This window comes from Zingiber officinale, chromosome 11B (genome assembly GCF_018446385.1).
Source record: "Zingiber officinale cultivar Zhangliang chromosome 11B, Zo_v1.1, whole genome shotgun sequence".
In the NCBI taxonomy this organism is placed as follows: Eukaryota; Viridiplantae; Streptophyta; class Magnoliopsida; order Zingiberales; family Zingiberaceae; genus Zingiber; species Zingiber officinale.
The window spans coordinates 34,771,228-34,789,101 of record NC_056007.1 but is presented as its reverse complement, the minus strand read 5'-3'; the positions used below and the strand labels follow the sequence as shown (position 1 = coordinate 34,789,101).

The 17,874-nt window shown below is 36.8% G+C and overlaps 1 protein-coding gene across 2 annotated transcripts in view; it reads right to left on the bottom strand.

The window, feature by feature from the left end:
• Positions 1–295: 295 nt before the first annotated feature.
• LOC122034415 (thiamine-repressible mitochondrial transport protein THI74-like) overlaps positions 296–17,874 on the bottom strand; it is a 68,345-nt gene continuing 50,766 nt past the window's right edge. For both annotated transcript variants that reach the window (XM_042593662.1, XM_042593661.1), the window contains one exon: positions 296–1,046. In XM_042593662.1, coding sequence (XP_042449596.1) covers positions 769–1,046 — 278 coding nt within the window. In that variant the 3' untranslated portion in view covers positions 296–768. The remainder of the gene's footprint in view (positions 1,047–17,874) is intronic.

Here is a 17,874-nt window from a genome sequence, read left to right as displayed (position 1 = left end):
ACTAGCGTCCTCTAATTAATGGATACATGAGACCTTTTTTTTTACTCTGATGAGCATCAATCATCTCTACTAATTTATTTAATTCAAAAATATCCATGTCTAGTGATTATGAATAGAATGATTAGAACCGAAAGAGAAGATGATCATACTCCGTTTCATTATTAACATCCAATGCACAAATACTCTTGTAGCCCTATTGAGCACATAATAATTTAAAAGAAATGGCTGGCATAAATAAGATATATCAGTTAAACTAAACATTAAAATGAAAAATTATCAAGAGAATTATGACATGTAAATGAAACTATTTATCGTTTACTTGCTAACAATCTCATTTCATAAGCATCAACATGAGGACATCAAATCGATCCCAAGTACAATTCATGAGATAAAATTCCACCGACTACATTTATGCATGTGATTGAAAAGGAGATAATTGTTAGAATCCCAACAAATATACTTGCACATAAACCTCGCAATTGAATCCCTCTTTACCACACTTACACCACTTAATCTTTTCATTCCAATCTAGAATATAGGCACTTCACTTCCTGAAATTCAAGTATCCTTTCCTTCCTCCGGTGAGAGTAAGTGTTCCTATCTTCACATCCCACTTAGGGAATTAAGACAGAGCTCCATAGCATGCCACATATGTTGGTTACTGTAAAGGGATCTTCAACTTGACAGCTATATGCGATAAATTTAACTAACTCACCTATGGGAGGTGAAAACTACATATTGCTTAAGTCACTTGAGGAATCAGAAATGTCATCTCTCAGAAGAAGCATCAATGGTAGTAGTCTCCTGCTCTTCTTCCATAACCAAAGACAAAACTGAATCATCAGATGGTATATTGATCCCAGTAAAACCAACCATAACAACAACAGCTCCAATGTAATCCAGCAGGTGAGGAGCATGTCCAGTCAGAGAGTCCACAACTGCAGCAATCGGAACCTGAATTGTGAGACCTGCTGTTGCCACCGTTGTAGTTGTTAGATGGATTGCTTCTGCCCACAAGTAATCACTTAGCACATTGTCCAGCAAACCTGTATTGAACAAATGAGCTAGTGTTGCATTATTTCCCGACCTTAAACCAATTTACACAGCAGAAATGCTTATGTTTGTAAAAGAAAAAAACTTGTGTGACCAAATGAAAGTGAATTTGAGATTTTAAACATAACGTGTTTTTTGGACAATATTTTTCTTACATAACAAGTATATGTAGATGGATGATACGGATAAAGCTGCAAATGGAAGTTTATTATTAGTCTTTGGATCTAGTTTGGACCTTGGTTAGGAAAATGAACTAAAGAAAACCAAATTGAAAAGAGTTGAACTGAGTTGGATTGTGAATTAGGTCTAGTACAATTGACTGGTAGGAGCATAGTAGTAATAAGGCTTGATCAAGCTAAAGACAGCTTGACCAAGGTGAGCTGGCCTAATGAATTGTATTAGGAATTTAGGATTAAGGTGAAGCTGGGTTGTGGGGTGTGTAATACGGATTAATGTGCCAACGTGGCAAATATTGAAGAGATTAATGTGAGGTTGCTATTATTTGTTGGTTGGGACTAGGATTGAGTATTCAGTTAAAATTGAACCGAATTAACCGAAACCGAACAAACTGAATTTTTTTCAAGTTAATCGAACCGACCGAATTTTAGGACAAAAATCGAATAAACCGAACCGATATAATATCAATTAATTCGGTTTTAATCGAATTAATCGATTTCTCAGGCTTTAACTTCATTTTAATCCCTACTGAATTTAACTGATTTCTTGCAAAACTAATCACCGAATATGCTTTCAAATAATCCTTGTGAAAAGCATCAAATTAATCACCGAAAATTAATCACCGTGAAAAGCAAGCAACAGCTAAGGAATCTTTCAAATTCTTTGAAGAGTGATGGAAGGAGACAGGGAATCAAGAGGAAAGGGAAAAGGGGGAAAAAAAGAATATTAGAATGAAGCTTACTTCGAGAGGCGAGAGCGAAGGAATTCTTCCAAGGGCCTTAGTTGTGGAAGCCTTGGGGGAGGGCATTGGGAAAGAGGAGTCGGCGGCGGCGTCTAGCCTAGCCCTTAGGTTGTCAAAGCCGCGAAGGGGAGGCATCGGGCAACCGAGCAGAAGGTAGGAGGAGTCGACGACTAGAGCGATGAGATCCTTCAGTTGTCGAAGTCGCGGAGGGGGCAGGGGGGAGGGCATCAAGCAGCCTGGCAGAAGGTAGGAGGTAAGGAGTCGACGATGGCAGGTAGGGCGCCGAGCTCAGCATAAGCCTACGTAAGAATTAGCGTGCAAAAGGAATTTGGGATTTTTATTACAATTTTGGGATTTATTCGATTTGCCTCAAAAAAGATCATTTTTTTCAATTTAACTAAATTTTAACTTTTAAAATCGAACCGATTAAAATCGATATAATCAATATTTTAATAAAAAAAATTGAATTTCTAAATTAACCAAACTTTAAAATCCAATCAGTTCGGTCGGTAAAGCTGGTTTAATCAAAATTTTGCGCACCCCTAGCTAGGTCTTGCCCAGAGCATAGCCAGTCAATGTAGCAGATCTCCAAACTATTCATTCCTCCACGTGGCCCTAGTCCCTCGTCCCCTTTGATAGGCCTCAAATTGAACATCACCAAATTGCAGTCCACCATGTAACCAAGGAGTGCAGGTGGATCCAACTATCCCAGTAAATTGATTGGGCACATGTCGGCTTCTCAGTAGTCAAGCTTAGAGCCTTAGTTAACCTCTACTCACACTATTAATCTCCACAATATACGCATCACTCATCCAACAATTCCTAAAAACAAGTGGATAATTTTACCCATATCAATTACCTTCCCATATATCAAGCATTGTAAAGCATTTAGGTGAAATTTTATGCAAAATCTCACTTGATCTTTCCCTATCAGTATCCTAGTATAACTCTTGATCACCACTAATTATTATCTACCTCGAACCACACTCACACTTAATCTCTCTCCTCTAATAATCTTATGATATTAATAGTGCGGCTGGTTATAATTTTTTACTTTTGCCTACTTATTGTAGCATCCTAAATAGCATCCTAAATGAATGAGCCATTCATGGGTTTTCTCAACCTTTGCCATCTGATTTGCATCTCCCGTAACTTGAATGCTTACTCATTCCTTCAAAACTCTTGATTCAACCGAAGCATAACTTAGAAAAATTGCTCTTGTCAAGGCTTTCCAATTTCAAGCAGGGCAGACACAACCTATTCACCTATTCGTGCTATCCCTGATTGATGTGGCCCACAATCAAAAAGATATATAGGTTGCCCAAATTCATGATCCTAGTCTTGCGCCAATTACTCATTCGACGGCCAGGAACTTGGACTTCTAGAAGAAAGCTCAACCCACTTGATGATTTAGAGTCCAAGTTAAAGAGTTGAAGCCCAAAAAATCTCACAACTTAAGTGCTTCGCAGAGCAGTAATGAGCTGAGCACGAGGCAAACTTTGGAGACATAACTTTTGACTGAAGTGGAATCAAATGACTTTAATTTGTATATCAAACGTGTATTTTGAAGTCTTCTAGAGAAAGTTATAACTAGATTAGTCCAAGCTGTTCAAGTTTCAAGAGAATTTGTTTTTGTTTTATAGTTTGATGTTTATTTATTTTCTTTAGTTCTCATACTTGGAGAGGGTTGTTCTAAGAGTATTATCTACATTAAAAGGTTTAATGTAATGAAAGAGCTTGAATTTTAAAATTTAAGTGTTGATTGCATTTTTACCCTAAGTTCTTATTTAAGCAATTTACTTGTTTAGTGGCGAATTACATAGATTTTTATCATTCTTCCTTAAGAGTGTGGCAAATCAAAACTAGTCTCTCTTGTTTGTGGTGAACTTTTCTTATCAAACAAGGCTACTGGTGATTCTTATCACTCTTCTATCTTAGAGTGTGATGAATAGAAGCTAGCCTCTCTTGTGTGTAGCCGAACATTTTCATCAAACAAGGATGTTAATGTTTCTTTTATCTTTAAGGCACATCACTAATGCAACCTGAGCAATTGGAAAGGATTCTAATCCAAACCCTCCTACCATATTGATGTTATACTTGAGAAGATAACTGCATTTTGAGGTCCTTCCTCCTCTGTGCTCCCTCCAATACAGATAAAATATACCATTTGACTGTATTACTATCTTCTAAGAGTATTTAAATGTCGGACTCCAACTTCCACTTCACCCTCATACTTCAACTACAAAAATCAAAAGGGAGGGTGTGCATCACTCAATTTTCTTTAACATGTTGGCATCATTTAGAAGTCTTCATTGTTGAATGTTATGCTCTAAGTATCGAGGCAAATGTCAAGCTATTCCACAAAGAACCGGCTTGGTTTTTGAAAGGAAGCTCAACAAGCCCTCTAGAATAGATGGAAAACCAAGGAGGTCTCCTCTTACATCAAAAGAGGAAATTCTTTATTCCTAGCCAGCACACCCACTAGTGATGCCAAGATCCTCTCTAAGAGCATTAGCAACTAGGGGTGTAAACGAGTCAAGCCGCTCGCGAGCTATTCGGGTATCGGTGCGAAAAAAAGTTCGTTCGAGTTCATTCGATCAAGTTAACGAGCCGAGCTCGAGCTTAACAGCATTTGGTTCGTGAGCTCACAAACATATTCGTTTAGAGTCTCACGAACGTGTTCGTTAAGAGGCTCGTTTATCTTATTCTATATATATATATATATATATATATATCTTAAACGAGCTCGAACTAAGCTCATTTAATTTTTAAACGAGCTTTTTTCCAACCAAACTCGAGCTATTTAATTTTATTACAAGCCAAACTCGAGCTTTAAAACTAAAGCTCGAATCAAGCTCAAGCTTAGGGATAATGAACCGAGCCCAAGCTCAAGCCTCTTACTATTCGGCTCAGCTCATTTACAGCTCTATTAGCAACTCAATCTTCCTTAAAAAATTATGCAAAGTCAATTTTAAATTACAGAATTAGGAGTCACAAAGGTATGACCCTGATACCAGGGAGCAATTTTACTACTTTAGCTCTATCCTCTTAATATTCTTCCCATTTTTTAGATATAGACATCAACTTGGTGGACTACAAGTCAGATTTTTTAAATCATTTCTCGAGATATCTTGAAAAAAAAAAACATAAGGAAAGCACCTCTCACAATCCAAAACAAAAAACCCTTGCTCCAACCCCTAAGGCCAAGCTCCCTCCACAAGAGAATCATGTTGTCAAGATCCTATTGAACCTTTTGACACCCACCACTCCCGAAACATTGTTTAGCTACAAGAGGTCAACACCCTCTAGGAGTTTCCAGAACCATATATAGCCTATAAACTTTAAGGCCGAGGTATTAAGCACACAAAAACAGCTCTCACGCCCCAACTTTGTTAGATTTTGAAGCTTTTAAGGATTCAAATGAAGGATCCTCTCAAACTGAGTTCAAAGGCCCAAATTGATACAACATTAAACTTTGTTGAGTTGCATACAACTATATAATCGGAATCTTCAAAATCACTTTCCATAACCTAAGGACACTATTCCAACCCCAATAGGAAACTAAAGACACTAATGAGTCCTGAAGAAGCTCGAAACAAACCAGAAGCCTTCGTGGTGTGCTGCTGCCCATTCTTTCTGTCTAGCTTCACAGTATAGGCACCTCCAAAATAAACTCCTTTTTTGTCAAACACAAACTACTTCTTCCATGAACACATGGTTCTCAAAAACTATGCACAAGATGTTGGAGTTCATATTAATTGGCTGCTTAAGCAGGCCAAGAACAAGAAGTTCCATATAGAGAATAAAGATTTACTCAAGAAAGGATCTCAATTTGATATCGGCCAGCAGAAGAAACTCACAAAGAAAATGGAAAATTTGTGAATTTCACTCGCCTAATCAAAAAGCAAAGAATAGTAACTTGCTGGGAAACACGAACAGTTAGTTCTAGAGCACAGTTAGGTCACCTCATCCCACCAAGCTCTACTCCATAATACAAGGCGCAAGCAATGAGCATCTTTGGCCTCGATACCTTACTTAAGTAGCAGTAAAAATACTTAGCAAAGGTGGTAAAAAAGCTTATAGAAGCTCACCTCTAGGAACTTAACCTGAAATCATGTATAACAAGAGCTCGATATGGCAATTCAGGCCTATAAGGACTCTAATCATTTCACAGCGGATCTACTTAAATATGCTAGAATCTTCTTCCACCTGAGCTACTAACTTTTCTGCCATCAAGCTACTCAAGTCATACCTTCCTTGGAATCAACCTTTCCCATAAACTACAAAAAGGCTAAGGGTGATGACCAACTCGAAGAAGGGTAGATCTATTTGATGACAATGTGGAGCTTCACCCCATTCCTGGAACAAAATGCTAGAAGAAAAGGAAGGTTGCATAGAAAAGCTCACTCAGCTCAATTTCTAGTTGTTAGCTAGAGTCACTATGTACTTTGAATTTCTGTTGTTTGGCTAGGCATATAATTGAATGTAATTTTAAATCAGTATTGAAATAGATCAAAATTTCAGTCTGCCATTTACAACCAACAGGGCTCACTTTCTTTCCTTTTTGTGGGTAAGGACTTCAGATTTTTATTTTTTATTTTTTCAAATCTGCCTTTTTATGGCCTTAGGGTTCACCTCTTTACTTCAAAACAGGCTTACCTTTTACAGTCTTTAAGGCTCACCTCTTTCCTTGACAGAGAAGAACTTGGGACCTTGTCTTTTAGGTCTGCTTTTTATTACTTGTATGGTTCGCCTCTTTACTTGATGATAGATAAGGCTGTCTTTTGTAACCTTAAGACACCTTTCTTCTGATGTGATCTGTCCATCAGCAGTTCAACCTAGAGTCTTTACCTTATTTTAGTTAAACCAAAGGGTATACTTTATTGGCAACTCGTTCCGAGAATCATACTTGTTGCATTCAATTTGTCAGAGATGTGATCATTTCACCATCATCTTGCTCGATTTCTTTGCTGACTGAATATTTTGAAATGTTAGAATTTTATTATGAATGACATCATAATGCCCAAAGATACCCATTTAGTAATGGAAATGCATATTGAACTTCAAGTAAAACTATCAGTAATTTGGCTGCATGCCATGTTTAGGTTCCCTTCCACAGTAGTAAGTTTGAGTGTTCTGAGTTGCACCCTGACCTTGTTTAGCCTCTCCAAGTTATGCATAATTGCATATTTTTTCCTTGCTGCGTAGGCAGAGTTGCTTCTTATTTCCATATGACCATATCTTCCACCTAAAATGTAAAATACACATTTCTATAGGAACTGTAATGCTTCTAATTTAGACCTTCAATTCCCATTTGTACATATTCTTATTATACACTTGGACAATGATCAACTTAAATTGTAAAATATGCCCTCAAGTATGATTCTGAACAGACTCTAGAAAATTCATGTTCATATATAACTGCTGAGTGAAGTTCAGCATCTGATATGATGACATTGTTGTTTCTACCAAAATTATTACCTCAAAACCAAAGACCACGTTAAAAGGTTATTCTCCTGTCATTGACCTCAATGTAGTTTTGTATGCCCAAAGCACTAGAAAGCTCCTCCCCTCGCGTTGTTCTATTCAATATTGCATCAAGTACTATGAGCCTCCTCCAGTTGACAGTTTGTGCTTAATGCACTACCGAGGTGAATCTTAAATCAATATCATATTCTAAACACTACTTCAATTTAGAACTGAACTGTCCATTGTCCAGTATCAGAACTCTAGGTATTTCAAACTGAATTAATGTTCTTCCATGAGGAATCCTCCGATTGCTTCTTTGTGCATTCCTCACTATTTCTTCCCATTTAGAAAAGTGATCAACTCCAACAACTAAAAGGTTTTGCTTAATTATTTAACATGGAAAAGACTCAAGGATATCAACCCCCATAAGTAGAAAGGTTATTTTAACAAACTTTTTATAGAACTCACACTTCACAAATTCAGCTACATTGTGCAAACTAAGCCAAAAGTAACCTGCTCTCAGAACCTTGAAAACCACAATCTTTGCACTTACGTTGTTTCCATGCATCACATCTCGTGAACTTTCTACCTTGTAATGGCAATTTCCCCTTTGCATGTATGCATAGATTTTTTCCATCCAATAGCGACATTTAAGCATGTTAACAGCAAAATCCTTGGATAATTTGGGTTAGAATCATTCCTATTTCACACATACCCCTTAATGCCATTATGACAACCTTGGGAGGGGCATCAAAATTGGTATCACCTGGTCTCAGAATATACACAATGATGCTAAAAGACTGGAATTGCTCCCTCAACAGTTGCACTTTTCTAGGTATGTTGCCATACTGCTTTAGTCTCAAACTCAAGCACGCTTCACTACCATGTGAAAATTACTAAACACATGAATGTTATTTGTCATCATCGCTATAGCAAAATTAACCCCACTACTATCTGACTTAGTCAACACAAACTAAAATCTCAATGGCCTCTCAAAAGAACACCCCTCTATATTCATTAACACTAAACCAGCTCCCCCGTTGCTTCTAGTGGTGGGTACATCTATATACGACACTCATCTTCCAAACTCCTCTATGAACTTTGTCATTTCTGCAATAAAATCTGCCACATTTGATCCTTCACGCCAATTTCCTTTGGAACACCAGCTCAAATTCACTCACTTCGATGGTCTGATATAGCATTCTCCCTGGCACATTAGATTGATATAATCTGTTGTAAAGGATAACTTAACAACACTTGAATTGTATGTCCCTAGAAATATGCTTGAAGATTGGGGTTATCACCGATGAATAGACTGGTTTTTCAATGTTGCTTATCTTAATTTGACCCTTTCATGATAAGACACACAGTAAATCAGTCACCCCAGATCCTCTTCTTTCACTAAAACAGGATTCAATGCATGTTCTAATATTTAAGTGAATTATCATCTGATTCCTCACACTTGGTCAAGCTAATTGCAAAAGACTATCAAAAATCTTCTTTTAATCCTTTAAAAGCATCTTTTTCTTCGCCATTCACTTGGTCTTTAAGGTTTTCAAGAAAGGAGTAGAACTTTGAAAAAAATCTACATAGTGTTGCCAAAGATCTAAAATCTCATTCGAAGTTAGGGTTTTGATGTTAGAATGTATACTAAAAGTCTAGCTTTTGAATAAATATTTATTTTGAAATGAGAATCACATTGGTCAAATGTCTGCATTTAGTTAAATACAGTTGTCCATTTAATTTATATTGTAGATAACATAGTGTGTGGTGTCACACAGAAGATCATGTTATCAGTTCCTTATAAATTATAAATAGTAACTCACGACCGAGATAGATATGGACAAATCATTGGAACGGTTGTAGTATAATTTGGTATTAGCCTATCTTGACTATAAAATTACACTAGTACACTATGTGTGTATTGAGCAGGACCATTTGAGGTTGTTCGATTTATACTGACTGCATAAAATAACAGAACCTTTGTTATTATGGATGTGCGTACTCTTAATCCCGATATAATAACAATCACATGTACTTATGATTTATTTCTTTAATTTATCAATGGGTAAGATTTATTCGTTAAATTAATAGGCCCGATAAGTTGAGAAATAATATTATTTATATGGTATGTTGTTGATTATAGAAGGAAACTGTGTCTTATTTATTAGGATGATGATATCCCCTTGAGGAACTCATAAGGATTGTCATGTAAACCCTACAGGTGGACTTAGTTCTGACATGACAATGAAGTTGAGTGGTACTACTCTTGGAACTAGATGTTAATTAAGTGAGTTGTCAGTAATTCATTTAATTAATGGACATTCGATATCTTAAACACAGGGAGATTAACACACTCATGATAAGAAGGAGTCCATAATGTAATATGGGATTGGTGTGGTAGTTCCATAATAACTTTTTAGTGGTATGAGTTATTATTGATGAACTTAAGTTGGGTGTTCGGGTCGAACACAAGAAGCTCAAGCTCATCAGGAGGCCAAAATCAATTCCTCCTCTAGGTCTCTGTTGTAGCCTCTATGTATAAAGTCTCGCATCCACCCAAGTCATCCTTATGGCCGGCCAAGATGGGTTTAAAAGTGGGTTTTTAATTTTTTAAATCTTTCTTTTTGTAGTCATCTACAATGTTTTAAAAGAAAGATTTTAAATTTTAAAAACTTTCCTTTTTTGAAACCATTCACATGGTTTTAAAAGAGAGTTTTAAATTTAAAAAAATCTTTCCTTTTGTAGTCATCTACAATGGTTTAAAAGAGAAATTTTATTTTTGTTAAAACTTTTCTTTTTTTGTAACCATGATTTAAAAGAGAGGTTTAAATTTTAAAAATCTTTCCTTTTTGTAGCCATCTACAATGTTTAAAAGAGAGATTTTTAATTTTAAAACTTTCCTTTTGTAGTCATCCACAATAGGAAATTTAAAAGAGAGATTTTAATTGTTGTTAAAATCTTTCCTTTTTAGTCATTACCAAGGATTATAAAAAAGGATAGATGATGTCTTAGAGGAAATAATCATCTACACAATTTCTATTCCTCTTCTATTCTCCTTGTGATCGGCCCCCTCATATTCTTATTCTCCCCTTGCTTTCTCACCTAAGGTCGGCGGCATCAAGAGGCTTCAATCATCTTATGGCCGGCGGGTTGCAAGAAAGAAAGAAGAACAAGAGGTGGTGTTCCTAGCTTTGATCCCTTGGTGGCCGAAAGTCTTAGAAGAAAGAAGGACTTGGGTGATTTTTGCATCTTGGTAGATCGTCGCCCACACGACGTCCAAGAAGAGGAGAGGAATACAGCAGAAGATCAAGAGGTCTTTAAGCTACAAAGAAAGGTATAACAAGTTAATTGTTTCCATTGTGTACTAGTTTATTTTTCCTTTGTATGGATCCTGAAGTGCCAACACAAGAGGCTAGTGATCTTGTGTTTTAATCGAGGTCTCTGTAGTTTAACCTAGGGTTTACTGTAAGGAGTTTAAATATTAAATTTCTTTGAAAGACTTTGACTAGGAAGTAGTGGATGATCTCATACCCAAGAAGGTCGAGTGTCTCGCCAACGACCTGAAAGTCAATCCTTGAAATAGATATTTAATCAACTTCTGTAATATGTTTTAACTTCTGATGAATACATGGGTTGAACTTAAATTAATAATGTTAAGTTTCGTTTGCAATCCGAGTTTAACTTCTGAAAAGCACATGGGTTGCTAGGAAAAGTTCTGTGCTTGTACAAATTTTTGTACAGGGGAAACAGAACGGAATTCCGAGTAGCGCCAACAATTGGTATCAGAGCTAATTTTCTGCCTCTGTGCGTCTGGTTTTCAATTAAATTATGCACTTTTCATACATAAATTTAGGCAGGATAATAGTAGGATGTGCAAATAGATTAACTCTGTGGTTGCAGGCATCCTACTTCCAACTATTATAACCCTATTGTGTTTGTGTGTGATTTGGACCCTCGGGCATGCCGAGGACATTTTATGTGTGTGCATGATTGTAATTATTAAATACAGCAAGAGCTGTATTAATTTTAGTATTTTACATTCTGTTCGATCTAGATTATATGTACATTCCCTTGTGGAATATAGGATCGATAAATGTAAAATTTTATTTTATCGCGGATCATATTCTTGCGAGGCGTGGTGCTATTTGAGGACTAGAGGCGCAGCGGAAAAGGAAGATAGACGCGACGACATAACCCGTTAATGGCGGCTAGGGTTGGTGGCACACGGAGTACAGTTATGGATGAGGTCATAATAGTTGAAAAATTATTTTTCATATTTATTGCCTTTTATGTTGTTTATATGTGTTGTGTGTGTGCATGTTAAAATTCCTCGTTTTAAATAACTAAGTGGGAGAGGAATTATTTAAATTCCATGGTCTCCATTGCTGGTTTGTAAGTGATGCATTCAAACTTACGCATTGGCTTTGAGTGCCTTCCTCCACATCGGATGAGTTTGTTTGCGGATCACTAGATCAAACTTCCATTATGGATGATTATAGGAAATTATTTATGTCTGTGTGATCTTCTCCATCTGAAGGGGCACAATCCTATTTAATGGACTAAGTATCAAGTAATGATATACACTTAGGCGCATTTAATAGTATCCTCCCCATCGGAGTCATTGTTATTATTTGTGTGACCGAAGAAAAATCAACTATCAATTTTATTTGTCATAAAGTTAGATTGACAAGATAATAAAATTAATGGGTAAAACCCCTCTTATAAATGTTTGAATTTGTATAGTGGCATACAAAATTCACGATGTTTTGAGATGCTGGTGAATTTAAATGATATTATTTGAGGAATCAATATTATTTTAAATTCTAAAGTTTTGACCAAATATTTTGTAATTCTTAGGATTTTAAATGACTTTCAATTCTCTTGTTGTTATATTGAAAGAAAACAAACTTACTGGCCCTAATTACATTGATTGGAAAAGAAATTTGGACATTGTCTTAACAGCTGAAGGTTACAAGTTCATACTTTTTGAGATCTGTCCAAGCATGCCTAATAGCGATTCTAGTGAAGAGGAGATTGAGTATCATAAGAAATGGGTCAGAGCAAATGAGATGGCACGGTGTTACATATTGGCTTCTATGTCAAATGTGCTGCAACATCAAGATCAGGACATACCTACCGCTTATGACATGATGCGCAATCTCAAGGAACTCTTCGGACACCAGAATCGGGCTGCTAGACAAAGGCTATAAGAAACTTGATGACGACCACCATGACTAAGGGGACACCCGTAAGAGATCATATCCTCAAAATGATGGCTATTTTGAATGAGATGGAAGTCCTTGGAGCAGAAATCGATGGGGAAACCCAAGTCGATATCATTCTCCAAACGCTGCCTAAAAGTTTTGAGCAGTTCTGCCTGAACTACAACATAAACAAAAGGGTTTATTCGTTGACGGAACTACAGACAGAACTTCAAGCAGTAGAAGGGCTATTTCGTCAAAGTTCTCAAATTCACATTACTGAAAATGTTTCTGCTTCTAAGCCGAAAGGCAGAAAGAAGAAAAAGAAACAAGTTGGTTCAGCAAAGAAAGTGAATCGATCTCTAGGGACTGGCCGCATGTAAGTGTGAAGAAGCCGAAGGGCAAGTGCTTCACATGCAAGCAGTCTGGACATTAGAAAGTGGGATGTCCTCTCAGAAAGGAGAACAATAAAGGTATATGTTATTCTCTAGTGGTTGAAACATATTTAATGGTGTTATCTATCGGTACGTAGTGTGTAGATACGGGAGCCACTGATCATGTCTGCAATTCATTGCAGGTTCCAGGAAACTCGACGACTACATCAAGGGGAGATTACCGTCTACATGGTCAATGCTACAAAAGTGGTGGTTGTTGCAGTAGGAGATGTTTATTTATCTTTTGATAGAAATAAAACATTGATTTTGAAAAATTGTCTTTATGTACCATATTTTAGAAAGAACTTGATTTCAGTTTCTAAATTATTTATGGATGGATATTCTGTTTCTTTCGATGACAAAGTAGTTGTTAAGAAAAATAGGGTAATTATTTGTTCTGATACGTTAGTTAGCAATTTGTATATTCTAAATCCAATAACTCCGACGATACAACAAATAAAAATTAATAACACATCTTCTAATTCTAATAAGAGAAAACAACCTTCAGAAATAAACCAAACATATCTTTGGCATCTAGACTTGGTCATATTAACTTGAGTAGGATTCAAAAGCTAAAAGCCGATGGACCTTTGGGTTCATTAGTGGTGAAAAATTTTCCAACCTGCAAATCTTGCTTGGAAGGAAAAATGACCAAGAGACCTTTTAAGGCCAAGGGGTATAGAGCCAAAGATGTATTGAAATTTGTTCATTCTGATTTGTGTGGACCTATGACTATCCAAGCAAGAGGTGATTTCGAATATTTTATCTCTTTTATATACGACTATTCGAGATACGGGTGCATTTACTTGATGCGCCACAAGTCTGAGTGCTTTGATAAGTTCAAAGAATACAAGGCTGATGTGGAGAAACGTCATGGTAAAGGTATCAAGACACTACGATCTAATCGTGGTGGCAAGTACCTCTTAGGAGAGTTTAGGAGTTACTTATAAGAGGTCAGGATTCAATCTCAACTGTCTGCACCTGGTACACCCAATAGAATGGTGTGGCAGAACGAAGGAATAGGACTTTTATGAAATGGTTAGATCAATGATGAGTTATTCAGAATTACTAAATTCGTTTTGGGGATATGCTTTGGAAACGGCAGTGTACATTCTAAACTTGGTACCTTCTAAGTCAGTAACCTCTACTCCTACAGAATTGTAGAATGGGCGTAAGCCTACTCTGAAACGTATTCGGATTTGGGGTAGTCCAGCACATGTGCTGAAGGGAGACGCTGATAAATTGGAATCACGTACAGAAGTTCGCTTGTTTGTAGGTTATCCTAAAGGAACGAAAGGTGGTTTATTTTATAGTCCTAAAAATCAGAAGGTCATTGTTAGCACCAATGCACGATTTTTAGAAGATGACTATGTAATGAACCACAAGCTCATGAGTAAAATTGTTCTTGAGGAAATAAGAGAAAACACGTCTACCTTAGTACCAACGGTACAAGATGAGATACCACAAGAAACTACAACACGTGTCACAAACGACAGACAGGGCCTCGTCGTAGTGGGAGGGTTAAGCAACCGATAGATTCATATTTTTGGGAGAATCTTGGACTTGATCCCTAGTAAACATGAACTGATCCTCGCGCATACGATAAAACACTCCAAGATAAAGATCGGCGATCTTGCAAGTCGATGAACTCCAAAATAAAATCTATGTATTCTAATCGGTATGGAGCTTGTAGAACCACCAATGGTGTAAAAGTCATTGGGTGTAAATGGGTCTACAAAAGAAAGAGAGACAGGAAGGTGGAAACTTTCAAAGCAAGGCTTATTGCGAAAGGGTATACTTAGAAGAGGAATCGATTATGAGGAAACTTTTTTGTCGATAGTCATGCTTAAGTCTATCCGGATTCTTTTATCTATTGTCGGTCATATGGATTATTAGATTTGGCAAATGGATGTCAAGACAGCTTTCCTTAATGGAAGTCTTGAAGAAAATATCCATATGAAGCAACCCGAGGGATTCATTACGAAGGGCAAAGAGCATCTTGTATGTAAGCTCAATTGGTCTATCTATGAACTGAAGCAAACTTCGAGATCTTGGAACATGAAGGGTTCGGGAATTCCCTTCGGTTTTAATTTCCCTGACGAAAAGTATACAAGAAGAGTGACGAAAACGTGGTGGTATTTCTTGTACTATACGTAGATGACATTTTGCTCATTAGCAACAATGTCAAAGTGTTGCCAGACGTAAGGGTATGGTTGTCCAAGCAGTTTGATATGAAGAATTTGGGAGAATGTGGACATATTCTTGGGATCGCAAGAAAAGAATGTTGTACTTATCTCAAGCTTCATATATCGATACTATTCTATCTCGTTTTAGTATGTAAAACTCCAAGAAAGGTTTTTTGCCTTTTCGGCATGGAGTACCTTTATTTAAAGAGATGTCTCCTAAAACATCAAAGGAAATAGAGAACATGAAGGCAGTTCCTTATGTTTTGGCTATAGTAAGCCTAATGTATGTGATTCTATGTACGAGACCGGATATCTGTTTTGTCGTGGGCATGGTTTGCAGATATCAAGGTATCCAGGACAAGGACATTGGACTGCCGTAAAACATATATTGAAGTACCTGAAAAGGACTAGAGATTATATGCTAGTTTACCAGGCAGATGATTTGCTCCCAGTGGGTTACACGGATTCGGACTTCCAATCAGATAGGGACAATAGTAAATCGACCTCAGGGTATGTGTTTATTTTGGGAGGTGGAGTCATAGCATGGAGGAGTGTTAAGCAATCGCGCTTTGGACTCCATGGAAGCTGAGTATGTGGCACCTCGAGGCACCAAAGAAGCTGTATGGCTCAGAAACTTCTTGATGGACTTAGATGTGATTCCTGGTTTGCCCAAAATTATCACAATTTATTGTGATAATAGTGGTGCAGTAGCAAACTCGAAGGAACCACGAGCCCATAAGACAAGTAAACACATTGAGCGTAAGTACCACCTGATACAAGACATCATAAAGCAAGGAGAAGTTGTTGTCACCAAGATTGTATCAGAAGATAACCTGCCAGATCCTTTCACTAAGGCCCTTCTGGCGAGAACTTTTGATGGCCATGTTGAGGGGATGGAGATCAGGTGTATGCCAGCATATATGGCAGCATAGTCTTTTAGTATAAGTGGGAGATTGTTAGAATGTATGCTAAAAGCCTAGCTTTTTGTATAAACATTTATTTTGAAATGAGAATCACATTGATCAAATGTCTGTATTTAGTTAAATACAGTTGTCCATTTAATTTATATTGTAGATAACATGGTGTGTGGTGTCACACAGAAGATCATGTTATCAGTTCCTTATAAATTATAAATAGTAGCTCACAACCGAGATGGATAGGGACAAACCATTGGAACGGTTGTAGTGTAATTTGGTATTAGCCTATCTTGACTATAAAATTACACTAGTACACTATGTGTGTATTGAGCAGGACCATTTGAGGTTGTTCGATTTATACTGACGGCATAAAAGAACAAAACCTTTGTTATTATGGATGTGCGTACTCTTAATCCCGATATAATAACAAGCACATGTACTTATGATTTATTTCTTTAATTTATAAATGGGTGAGATTTATTCGTTAAATCAATAGGCCCGATAAGTTGAGAAATAATATTATTTATATGGTGTATTGTTGATTATAGAAGGAAACTGTGTCTTATTTATTAGGATGATGACGTCCCCTTGAAGAACTCATAAGGATTGTCATGTAAACCCTACAAGTGGACTTAGTTCCGACATGACAATGAAGTTGAGTGGTACTACTCTTGGAGCTAGATGTTAATTAATTGAGTTGTCAGTAACTCATTTAATTAATGGGCATTCGATATCTTAAACACAGAGAGATTAATACACTCATGATAAGGAGTCCATAATGTAATATGGGATTGGTGTGGTAGTTCAATAATAACTCTTTAGTGGTATGAGTTATTATTGATGAACTTAAATTGGGTGTTTGGGTCGAACACAGGAAGCTCAAGCTCATCAGGAGGCCAAAACCAATTCCTCCTCTAGGTCCCTGTTGTAGCCTCTATGTATAAAGCCTCGTATCCACCCAAGTCATCCTCATGGTCGGCTAAAATGGGTTTAAAAGTGGGTTTTTAATTTTTTAAATCTTTCTTTTTGTAGCCACCTACAATGTTTTAAAAGAGAGATTTTAAATTTTAAAAACTTTTCTTTTTTGAAGTCATTCACATGGTTTTAAAAGAGAGTTTTAAATTCAAAAAAATCTTTCCTTTTGTAGTTATCTACAATGGTTTAAAAGAGAGATTTTATTTTTGTTAAAACTTTCCTTTTTTGTAACCATGATTTAAAAGAGGTTTTAATTTTAAAAATCTTTCCTATTTTAGCCATCTACAATGTTTAAAAGAAGGATTTTTAATTTTAAAATTTTCCTTTTGTAGTCATCCACAATAGGAAATTTAAAAGAGAGATTTTAATTGTTGTTAAAATCTTTCCTTTTTAGTCATTACCAAGGATTATAAAAAAGGATAGATGGTGTCTTAGAGGAAATAATTATCTACACAATTTCTATTCCTCTTCTATTCTCCTTGTGGTCGGCCCCCTCATATTCTTATTCTCCCCTTGCTTTCTCACCTAAGGCCGGCGGCATCAAGAGGCTTCAACCATCTTGTGGCCGGCAGGTTGCAAGGAAGAAAGAAGAACAAGAGGTGGTGTTCCTAGCTTTGATCCCTTGGTGGCCGAAAGTCTTGGAAGAAAGAAGGGTTTGGGTGTCTTTTGCGTCTTGGTAGATCGTCGCCCACACGACGTCCAAGAGGAGGAGAGGAA